At 28.6% G+C, this 12,245-nt stretch overlaps 1 protein-coding gene and 1 non-coding gene across 4 annotated transcripts; one reads left to right on the top strand and one right to left on the bottom strand.

Annotated features, from left to right (window-relative positions):
* Positions 1 to 3,534: 3,534 nt before the first annotated feature.
* On the bottom strand, positions 3,535 to 9,256 carry LOC101205226. 3 transcript variants are annotated; one of them, XM_031883215.1, is made up of 6 exons: positions 8,820 to 9,256; positions 8,597 to 8,715; positions 8,331 to 8,519; positions 7,504 to 7,555; positions 7,260 to 7,410; positions 3,535 to 3,942 (listed from the first exon to the last, which is right to left on the bottom strand). In XM_031883215.1, exons 1-5 carry the CDS (start codon positions 9,111 to 9,113, stop codon positions 7,291 to 7,293), a joined length of 774 nt encoding a protein of 257 aa, XP_031739075.1. In that variant the 5' UTR covers positions 9,114 to 9,256; the 3' UTR covers positions 3,535 to 3,942; positions 7,260 to 7,290. The 3 variants fall into 3 exon arrangements, with proteins under 3 accessions (XP_031739075.1, XP_031739074.1, XP_004150901.1); XM_031883214.1 differs by lacking the exon at positions 3,535 to 3,942 and adding an exon at positions 4,700 to 5,350; XM_004150853.3 differs by lacking the exon at positions 3,535 to 3,942 and adding an exon at positions 5,556 to 6,052 and having other exon boundaries at positions 8,820 to 9,255.
* A 1,658-nt stretch (positions 9,257 to 10,914) lies between these two features.
* Positions 10,915 to 11,017, top strand: LOC116403006. The gene has a single exon (XR_004215736.1). It is a non-coding gene; the product is annotated as a U6 spliceosomal RNA (small nuclear RNA).
* Positions 11,018 to 12,245: the final 1,228 nt, after the last annotated feature.

Genomic DNA, 12,245 nt, shown 5'->3' with positions numbered 1-12,245 from the left:
TTATTAGGATAATTTTTAAATATAGTAGATTTTACAAAATATTTACAACTTATAGTAAATTCTATCACAGATAGTCAATGATATGTTAAGTTAAATGTAGATTGTAAGATTAAGAATCTCGACTAATCAATTAATTGATGATAAAACTAAAAGCTATTGAAGTAGTAAAGTATAATTAACTGGCCATCACGAGACATACCAAGTACAAAGAGAAATTTAGGTTAAGTTAAAACTATTTTTCTTTTATTATTCAGACTACACATTCAACACCTTTCCACTAACAAAATTGACCACAAATTTGAAGAAATGAGATCCTACCTTCCACCTCTGGAATAAAAGAACATACAACAATTTTTAAGAAATACTTTATTCTTCCAAAACCTAGAATACTATTATTGTTGTAGATATATTTCTTTTTAAAAAGAGCATCTCTCCATAACTTGCAACAGTTCAATAAGGATATCAATTATTGTAGCAATTAAATGAGATATTGATGCAATTCATTCCTTATTCATGAGGTTAAAGATGCTTGTTTGTCTTGCAACATTTTGAAACATCAATAATAGTTTAGCAATTACAACTTTTGTCCTTTTTTTCCCTTTTCTAATTTCCCAAACATTTTAAATTGTTGTAATGGACATTTTCAACCTTACTATAAACGTCATACCAATCTAAAACCACGACAATAAACATGTATCATCTATACAATATGATTAAAATTGTTGAATGAAGTCTCATCAAAACGTTCTAGCAAAGTTATTTCTAAATATTTATGATTTTTTTTGTTGTAACCAACTCAATTTATATTTTAAAATGATAAATAACAAGGTGCTTTTTTCCCTTATTTGTTGTACTTTAGCCCAAAAAGTTAAAACACTTTATCCTCGTAACTTTTGAATTAAAACAATGTAAAGTGAGCAAAAAGAGAGGCAATGAAGAGAATGACTACTTTTTGTGTATGAAAAATTGGTTGAACCTGCAGAAAATAATGTACTATATATTATTATCATTAATTATTGTCCCATCCTGTTGCTTTAATTTTATTGAAGTATAATTTGGTTGACACACATAAAAGAAGATGATATGAGCAAAAGTTGAGTAAAATAATGTACTGTTTCTTTGCATAGTATTAACGTAACCCAACTTGGGCTAAAGATATGGTTTAAATAGTGATGGAGTTTTTGCTTTGGTGCATGTGAATCAAGTTGGATTGGTTCCATGGACATTTATTTCCACCTCCATATAAACTACTTTAATAATTAAGTTTTCATTTTTTATTCAATTTGTTTGGTCTAAAATAATATCTATATTCCTCCCTCTAGGGTTTAGGTTTTTAGATTTTTTCATTACCACTTCTCACCTCATCTTTACATTCTAATTGTTCGTATTCATTCTGTTATCTTATAAAATGTCGATAGTTCGATTCATACTCTGATCACATTTGTATCAGATTGAAAATAAAAGGTTCTTTTTCTTCTTTTGTTCTATTGAGATCGTTGGTTTGATTGCTATAAGATTATATTGTTTGCGTATCAACAAATCTTAACTTAAATGGACTTGAATTTAACACTCATTTTCCTTAACAGTTATGTTTAAGAATTTTATACGATTGATAGATTTTAAATAATTGATATCATTTATACTTTTAGAATAATCTAACTGTTAAAAAAAAAGTAAAATAATGTTTAATAAATTTCAGTTTAAAGTTGAAAAGTAGGTTATAGTGTTTAGTAAATAAATACCAAAACGTCTCGTTTTAGATATAATACACAACTCCAAATTCAAACGTGTACTTGTCAAAATAATTAAGGAAAGGAATCAATTGAAGACTGCTCAAACAAGAAAGAAGGAAAACTATGTGAAAGGATGAAGTTGTGGTATCTGAGTTCAAGGAAGGGTATATAAAACAGTAAATCCAAAATTCAAAATTCATTTCCAACGATTACATGTTTTTATTTAGGTTGGGATTCAAAATTTTAGATTTACTTTTGGTTTGCATGGTATAAGTTCATCTTCTTCGTTGAGATTTATTTAGATCCTTTCAAATAATGATTCACATATATTCTTTTCTAACGTACATTATTAACCTTAAACCAACCTTTTGTATCAATTTTTACTTCTATCTACTTTTACTGGCTATTTAAAATTACATCTACCCCACTAATTTTGAGGATGATATCAACTTTTGTACAAACTTAAATGTCATTAATCCATTTATTAAATGAATAATTTTTGTCAAAGCTCATAAATTTTAACTATAAAAAAAATGAGCTGCAATCTCTGAAACCTTAGCTTAGTTATCAACCGTTTTCATACATAATGTTCACAATTCATTATTAAAATTTAAACAAACTTTCAATTTTAAAAATTGGACCTCAAGTTTACAAACTTTTGTAGCGATAATTGTGAACCTAATTGTGCAGTCTGCTTGTCAATTGGATATCTAATTAGCAAATACTAAATAGGTTAAAGTATCACTCTCATTTAGTTCAAAGAAAGAAGAAAGATATCAACTTTGTTTTCTAATTGTTTGTTACTTATTACATTTTTGTTAGAAGAGTATCATTTTATGCTCGAATCTTCAATACCGTAACGGGCAATTTGGTTTAAGGTCTTGTAGATAAGCTTAACGGAGACTAGGAATAACACATTTGGAATAAACTTGTTAAGAATAAAGAGTGTTGTGTTTGGTCATACAAAAAATTGTTACCTTTGTAACCATTTAATAAAATTAATATGGGCAACTTTGTATAGTTTCATAAGGAAAAAAAAAAAGTGACCAATTTAATTGGATAATTATAAGTACTATTAAAAATAAATATTTATACTACGTTAAATACTTAATACTAAAAGATATTATTTTCAAGGTTGTTTTTCAAATTAAAAGTAAATGATATTATTTTCAAGGTTGTTTTTCAAATTAAAAGTAAATGAACCAAAGTATTTATGAATACGACCTATTCGTCCAATTTTGTTATATTTAAAAATATTTTCAATAATTTTATAATTTAAAACAATTACCCTATTTTTTATTAAATTAATACTAAAATTAACACATTAATGTTTTTAATAAATATTCTTAATTACATCAATTTAGTTTGTTTTTATCAATAAAATGAATTAAATGTGCATATTGTTATTTATTTATAACATTAAATTATTTGATTTTAGCCAAGTAAAAAGTTCAATAGTATTAGTTATAAATTTAATTTGAATCAATCAATTTTTAAATAAAATGAAGAAATGTAATATACAATAATTAATGTAAGAAAAAGGGAGAGATCTGAAATGTTGATTATTGTATTTTTTTTAATCTTTGAATCTCGTTAATAATAATAATTAATACGAAAATCATTTAAGAATCATATCAAGTTAATGATTAATAATATAGTTAAAATTAATCCCAAAAACAATTGTTTGCTATTAAAAGACAATGAATAATCGATTACAATTTTACTTTTGTGGTAACTTAATTAACCTAATCCTAGTTATTTAATTAAACATGGTGGTGGTGATTTCAGAATTAGCAAGATGAACCAAAAAGGAACAAATGAAATATAGTTGTATAAAAGACTTACAAAACATGCATACAATATAAGGAAGCATTTCTACCAATTTGGTCTTCTTTATATACAAAACACGTCAAAAAATGTCTACATTGATAGTCTTTATCCATCAAGTAGCAGACATCAAGAAAGTCCAACCATCAAGAAAACTAGTTTGGTCAAAACATGTCATCAAAAACTCTTTCTTGATGGTCAATACCATCAAGAAATGAGACTTTGATTTTTTGCCCATCAAGAAAATCGTTTTCTTGATGGTCAAAACATGTAATAAAAAATCTGTTCTTTTTTCTATTTCCTTTTATTTTCTCACACCCACCTTAAGTTCGTGCTAATTTGCATCTTCATGATCTTGATTTCCTTCTCAATGAAGATTGTACTAACAGTTATAACATTGATATCCAAATTGATATATACAGGTGCTAGTTAAGCTAAGTTCATGTTCTACAACTTCTAAAAATTTAAAAAACCATAAATTACAATCTTTCAATTCAACTCATTAAAGTTGAATACAATAACTAATTTAATTTTGATAAAATCACTTATTTCAATCTAATTATAATTATAACAGTTAACTCTTTAAAAAATAATATTGTATTATTTACGTATGGACAAGTAATAATTGGAAAAAAATAATAAAACTTTAAGAATATTATTGATGAATATCGTATTTTTTGAATCTATTAAGAGTCCAAATTTCGTGTTTCGTAGAAAATAGTTTTTTCTTGATGGGTAATGTCTATCAATAATATCATTTTTTTTATCGGTCTTACCCATGATCTTATCTTAGCCAAAATTATAAATTTTTTCTTGATGGACAATGTCATCAAAATATCATTCTTCTTGATGGACCTTGCCCATAATTTTTTTCTTGTCTATCAAGAAACCCTAGAACTATCAAGAAAATTCTAAACCCATTAAGAAATCCAAAACAAATATGTTAACTTTTTTTCGATTATGGCTATTGCAAATCAAGAAAAATCATTCCTTAATGGACCTCGTTCATCAAGAAAATCTATCTAACTTGATGGACATTGTCAGTCAACTAATATATTATCTTTCATGCTTATTATCTATTGAAAAATAGTTTTCTTGGTGTTTGTGGACCTTCAACAAAACTAATGAAACTTTGCCCATCAAGGAAATAAAAAATTCACATTTTTTTTTCATATTTCTTCAACAAAATAAGGAAACTTTTCTTAATGTACATGACTGTCAAGATAAACATTGTATCAAAAAGAAAAAATTCTTAATGGTCCTTTGCCATTACCATCAAGAAGTCAAAATTTGTATGCGTCAAAAAGACCAAATTTGTAGTAGTGGAGGTGTAGAATCACTAAACATGCATACAAATATAAATATAAGTTTGAACAAACTTGCTAAACATGCATAGAATCACTCTAACTGGCTTAGGAGGAGTAGTAGTTTCATTTTGAAACTCATATTGAAAGTTTGAAATGTGCGAGATAAAACATAAGAGGCTAATAAACTTATTAAACATGCATATAATCATTCTAGATAGCTTAGGAATGATAGCAATTTTATTTTGAAACCCATAGTGTAAGTATGATAGGTGTGGGATAAAACATAAGAACACAATAAACTTAGTAAACATGCATAGAAACACTCCAAATGGCTTAGGAAGAGTAGCAATTTAATTTCAATACGCATAGTGAAAGATTGGAATATGCAAGATGTGTACGAGATAAAACATAAATACATAGGAAGCTTACCAAACATAAATTGTTTGCACTCCTAAACATATACTGTAACACCTTGAACGATTCCTAGACATATATAAAAGTTGCATTTTTCTTTAAAGAATCTTTCTCACCCAAACAAATACTAAAAACATGTAACAAAGTTTCTACTAAAAAGGCTGCCTGACGTCTCTTTAAGAAGCTCTAAAATAACGTAGCAATTTATAGGATAAACTGAAATTGAAATTTCTAAGAAGTGCAAGACTACTGACGACACATGATGATGAGGCAATTCAGACAAAAGGCTACCCATCCATAAAATCATAGGCTAACTGGTATTAAAGAAAAGTACAATCAATTTTAGTGGAAACAATTCCAAGCCTATCCAACAAGCCTAAAGAATTACTAGTAAGAGGAATGCCTACCAATCAAAGGATTCAACACATATAGTCCAAACTACAACTCCATATCTTCCACTTTTAGAAAATAAATTGATGCTATTCAATCCTACCTAGTTTCAATTTACAAAAGATCCTATGGAATGCTAACTAGTTTCAACTTTCTAATAGGCAACACCCAACAACTATCATAGATTTAAATAAATTAATAAAAATAGTATGTAGAAGAGGAGATGAACATGAAGGGCTCTTATATCTCTCCATTTTTAGCCTATTTTTGGAAAATTTTCAAGTTATTTCCTAAGTGATGTTATTTCCTCCCTTCACCGATACCAAAGAAAAATGTCCCTAAGTCGTGAGAATGGCCAATGATTTCTACTGACTCAAAAACCTGAAAATTACGAAAAAGATAACTGAGATTTAGAGTGGAAAATGAAGAGAGAAATGAAGAAAGAGGAAGAAACCGAGGACGATTGGATGGAAATAGGAAGGGATTAAGGGGGTCTTCGGGAAGGATTACAACTGAATGAGGGGGAGTGAGAAACAGGTCATGGGGGATTATGGAGAGATTTAGGGGGAGTTGAGGAATTATGGAAACCCTAATATCCTAGGATTTTCATAATATGGCCCTAAATAAGAAGTGGCTAAAGCTTCTAGCACAATTGGATCTTGCTTTATTGCAATGTTTAAGGGTGACATCATAGTCATCGAAGCACATGACAATCTCCGTCAACAAGACTTGGCTATTTCATGTTGTTTACATCGAATAATTGGATCTTTTTCAAAATGGGATGAAATTACGTTTTTGACTATTAGCTTTGCCTTTGAGTTTATGTAGAATTCCTTTCAAATTTCTTACAATACTTCTTTTGATTTTAAAATTGAAATGCTGTAGTATGTTTGATAACTTTTATTTTCTAATCCCTTAATCCCTTCCCATGTTTCGTCCAATCCTCCTCGTAAGTAAGAAGTTTTTTATTTGATGTACTATAAAAATATATATATATGCGCACAAAAAAAAATAGTGAAAAACCAAGATTGGAATTAAATTTATGAAATAAATATCATCATTAAAAAAATGCTAAAAGGAGCAAAACCATATACTCTGAGTTTTTGTCCTTTAGTGATCTTTTTATCTTATAGTAAATAAATTGCATTTTTATTATTATTAAAAAACCCTTAAAAATATTTAATAAAATCAATTTAAGAAAAATGCACATTTTATATATATGTAAAGAAAAAAAGTAGTCAAAAACTCCTGACATAATAGTATGCACTCAAACACAATTTATAATAACACATTATAATAGCATGAACATAGATTATAATATCACATACTAATAATCTACATCCCAAACGCAAATTATTGTAATCTCCTACTATTATAACACTATAAGTCACTTCTCATCTCAAATGTCCTATTTGTTTCTAATATCGTTGTTACTTATGTATGCTCCATTTTATACCCTATTCTATAAAATTGAATCTAAGCATTGAAAACTACAAAAGAGACGGTACAGTATACAAAACAAAGAAATTTATAAATAGCAGTGTTTATAAGTAAAAAATCAAAAAGGTTATATAAAAGCAAGCGTTACCTTTCCAGTTTCATCCTTCCCATCTATTTGGCTATCCAGATTCATCTTCATTTACAGCAGCAGCATCCACCACGGACTTGAGCCATCTTGATAGATTAATCAAGAATGGAGTGTACACAAAATAGCAAGTGACCGTCCAGCTGATTATCCCCTGTATTACACAAATGCAAGATTAAGAAAAAAATCTGGAAAAGAATTCTTGCACTTTCCCATCACTTTCTGGTCTTTGATTTTCATCACTTACTTCACCAAATATGTCTATGTTGGCTTTGGGATATTCCCAGAGATGGAAGAACCTGCACAAGCATTACATCAAGGAGTAGAGTAGCGTTGTGTTAGCAAAAAACAGGATCGAAGTGGAAATTTTGGTTCCCGAATCAATTGTCAGTTGAACACCTCACTGATTTTCTGTAAACTGACTTGAGTTAACTATAATTGGTTTCTATGGTAAAATCCGCAGTACCTAAACATGTTAGTTGCAAATGGTTGAATCTTCTTTTTATAAAAGTGCCATGAAGTTTCAATCTTCGTGGACGTAGTATTTATTTACTTAAATCTTTGAAAAAACAAAAAGTAAAAAATAAATAGTTATGAAATAGAGCCTAAATTCTTGGCATTCAAATTATCATTTAAAATCTCATCAATTGCCAACTTGTGTATTTGAGGTTAGGCCAAGTGAATAAGGTACATTAGATAAACCACTCTATAATCCAAACTCAAATATATGTCCAAGTATAAACTCATTCCTATGTCTCATCAACAACTAAACTTCTAACATTAGAGAACTAACTTCTGCATAGAAATCATCACATAAGAATGTACAATAAGGAAAATCTATAATTATGATTTAAAATTTAAACAAACCAATACAATGCATATCATAAACTACTAGTATACGAGCATTGGAGAACTAACTTCTGCATCTCACTAATAACCAAACTTCTAAATAAGGGAACTAACTTCTGCCTACAAATCATCACATGAGAGAGTACAAGAACCAAAATAATACAACCAACCAATACTTATGATCATCTATTAGTATATGAATTGAAAAGGATGAGGTTCACATACTTCATAATGGGAATCTCAGCCAGAGGGCAACCAAGGCCAAGAACACAAGCCAGTGAGAATCCAAGCAAAGAACTATCAAGCAATGCCCATATAAACTCAGCCCCAGCAAACAATGCATAGGCCTCAATATTATCAGCCACTCCAGCTTTGTACATTTCAGCACTCAATTCAATAAACAAGCCCAATGCTCTGGTCAAACAATACATACATATGAATCAAACAAGCAACACTTTCTCCAGAGAAATCCAATGAAAAATAACACTCACATTAAGGAAGCTACCGTTTTCCCCAAGCTCCCCTGTGATTGTTTTAGCGAAAATTTCTCATCTAAGTAGAGTTGAATCAAACCAACTGTACAGTAAAACAATCCCAGCAAGAAAGGAACCTAATAGCATTCATTCAGATTCAATCATCAAGTGCCCTATGGAAAGGGGAAAAAAAAAGTCCGGAAAGTATTAGGGTTCTAGAATGGAGATTAAAAAATGTTACCCAGATGTTAGTGTGGAGAGGGCCGATGTGGATGGATCCTGTTCGATAAACGACGAGATTAACGCGAGAATGGAGTCCATCGAGAAGAGGGCCTAAGAGAAATCCAGAGGCGAAGAGGGAGATGGAGATGGAAGGCCAAGTGGTTCTAAGAGAGAGGCTTATTCTGGGCTTCTTGCTTCCATGGCTGCTGCAGTGAGGCTTTTGCACAGAAATTCTGGAGTTGGAGTGGAAATGGGAATGGGAATGGGGAAATTGGAGAGATTGGGAGAAGCCTAATGCAAAGATTGATTGCATTTTTCTTGAATTGTTATGAGCCACAAGAATTCATCTTAGAAATTAGAGGATTGATGAGGCCAAATGTGTATGGATTTATGACTTTTCATGAGTGATCATGGAGTCAACATGAAATTTAATTCAGGTTTTCAAACATGAGTTAAGGGGTTGGAGACTTCTTGTTGTAGGGAAATTCACAAATATAATCATTTGAATTTTATGTTTGAATAAACCATTTTAAAAATGGAAAACTAGATAAAACAAAATATTTACGAAATATATTATAATAATAATGTTAAAAAATAACAAATTTGACAATAACAAAATTTTTAAATTCTATAAATAATTAATAATAGACCTAGATATATTTCTATTTGTAACATTAATAGACAGTCATATCACTTTCTATCATTTATAGAATCCAAAATTTTGTTATAATTTGTAAATATTTTAATTTATTTTGTTATTTTAAAAAATGTTTATTTTATCAATGATATACATTTACATTCATAACTTATTAGAAGTTTATCCGTGACTTAGACTTGTTAGAAGTTTATCCATGATATATTATTGCTACAAAATATAATATAATTCTTTAGCTTACATCATCTTTTTCATATTTAAATTTTAAAGTGTCTCAAATAACTTTGTTTATTTTTTCTATTGCAAACAAATCAAACAATGAGTTGTTAATGTATTGGAGCAGATGACTACAAATGGTCATTTTGTCTTCTCTATCCTATTTTCTTATATTTGTGGTAGGAACGACTTTGGACTACCAGATTCTGTTGGACTTGTCTTAATTGATCACCATGTTTCAATGTGTATCCTAAAGCATTGTAATTAATTAGTTGGTTAGTTTAACTATTAAATATGCATTATTAAATTGTCCATTAATTGTTAAAAGTTTTAAATTTTATATGTAGCTTTGAATAGTATGTAGTTTAACACGTAGGTAGACATTTAATCTAGTATTCATCTATATTATATTCATTATATCTTACTGTGCATAAGACTTCAACTATCAATTTTATAATGGTTTTGATTGTCTTTAATGAGTGAAGGTTAATTAAATAATTTAGTTAGTAAAGTTCCATTGCTAGCTCATCACGAACCAACTAAAATGAAAAAATATTATTGAAACATATATTTTTATATTAATTTTATTTGAATAAAATTCAAACCATAACTACATAATACGGAAGAATTAGTTTAGTTGATCATAACTACAAATAAATTATATTAATTCTAAATTAAATAGGTAATAGAAGAGTTAAATATATAATACTTTTCACTAATCAATCCATCATTAACTATTGTAATTAAAATTTTGAATGGGTATATATAAATACTTAGAACTTTCATCAAAATTATATTTAGAATCATTGGTCCATTCAATTCATATCAATGAAAGGAGAGACTAGAATTAATGGATAGGCAATTTTTAAAAATAATTTTAATTGAAAACTTAAATTGATTCACTGAAAATTAAAAAAGGAAATTGAGGTTAATTTATAAAACTATGAAATATTTAAAATTGAAGTTTATAGAATTAATTTAAGGTTATACTTTTCGCAGTTACGATTTACAAACCTAAACATTAAACAAATATTAAATTAATAATAACACAAATAAGGAGAATGATTGATAACTGTCAGCGCGTTTTCCCAATATCTAATTTTCGACGTGTCGAACTGCTACAGTCTCATCAATACCCGTCGAATTGTCATTCACTTGTCGTTCCCAGCAGCCTTTTGTCCCACATCGATCAGTTTTAGTTGTGTTTCTTTGTTTAAATAAGATTACGCACATGTGGACAATTGTCCCTTCGGGGACATCCGATAAAATTGGAACGATACAGAGAAGATTAGCATGGCCCCTGCGCAAGGATGACACGCACAAATCGAGAAATGGTCCAAATTTTTTTTTCCATCTTTGGCCCTACCCACGCTGCCTGTATTTACGAATATATCCCTTTTTCTTTACTGTTTTCTAACACCTTATTTTACACTTACGCCCCTCTAACCATCACCAGTTCGTGAATTCAAAAGTTCAAACTATTATTAAGTAAATTTTTTAATAACATAATCATTTAACGATTTCTTCAAACTATATTCTTTCTAACAAAGATTCAGATGTTTATTTGAATGTTTACCTGTTTAAATTAGTTTTTTTACTATAATATATAAATCAAAATAAATTTATAAAAATTTTCAAGTCAAACTTTTTGAAAGAGTAGTGTTACAATGATAGTTAACTAAGAGAAAATCCTAGATGGAACTTCGACGATGAAGATCATCATTGAAATCAACGAATACATGGATCTAGTTTATTTATCTAATTCTATTAACCAAGAGATTTTATAAGAGAATTAGGTTCTAACCCAAAACAAGGAATTAGATGTCAACTTTAATAGCACTAAAACTACCTTTAAATGAGGCAATGGCTTGGACAAACTTAGGAGATCTTGTAGTGCATAGATCTTTAAATCCTCAACATACGCTACCGTCAGTTGAGCTAATCTATTATTAACAATTATAATTACGGAATTACAAGAATCATACATCCACATATGAAAAGATAAATATAAAGACTAAAACTGTTGAGTAATTGTTTGGGTGTGTGAATGTCTCATTTGATTTCTGTATAAAAAGAAATGTTTGAAGATAGAAGAGTAACATCTCCAACTATATAATTTTAGTGGTTAATTTAATGATATGAGCAAATGTCTTAACCCTTAAGAAGTTGTGTCTTATGTATGTACTTAGAATTAACAATCATTTTCCACACCCTAAAATGACATGCTGTTTGTTTTTTCCCATCTACTGAGCTCTTATAAAATTATCACATCAATGCCCCAATAATTCTTTATTTTAAATAACTATGATTAAATTAGAACCTTAGTCCCTAACCTTTGAAGTTTGTCTATATCCCATTCCTAAATTGTCGAAAATAAAGTTTTATAGGTTCCTAACCATTTAATTTTATGTTTAATAAATTCTTTCTCTTTTTTTACCTATTTAAAAACTCTAAATATTTAATTGTATTTAATGAATTCATAAAATATAAATCAAAATATTTATAAAATATAACCATATTTTATATTTTATCAATACTATTTAGCTAGCAAATATTATTATATTTTTGTACATT

Source organism: Cucumis sativus, chromosome 3 (genome assembly GCF_000004075.3).
Source record: "Cucumis sativus cultivar 9930 chromosome 3, Cucumber_9930_V3, whole genome shotgun sequence".
Lineage (NCBI taxonomy): Eukaryota > Viridiplantae > Streptophyta > Magnoliopsida > Cucurbitales > Cucurbitaceae > Cucumis > Cucumis sativus.
This window is presented reverse-complemented; position numbering and strand designations above follow the sequence as displayed.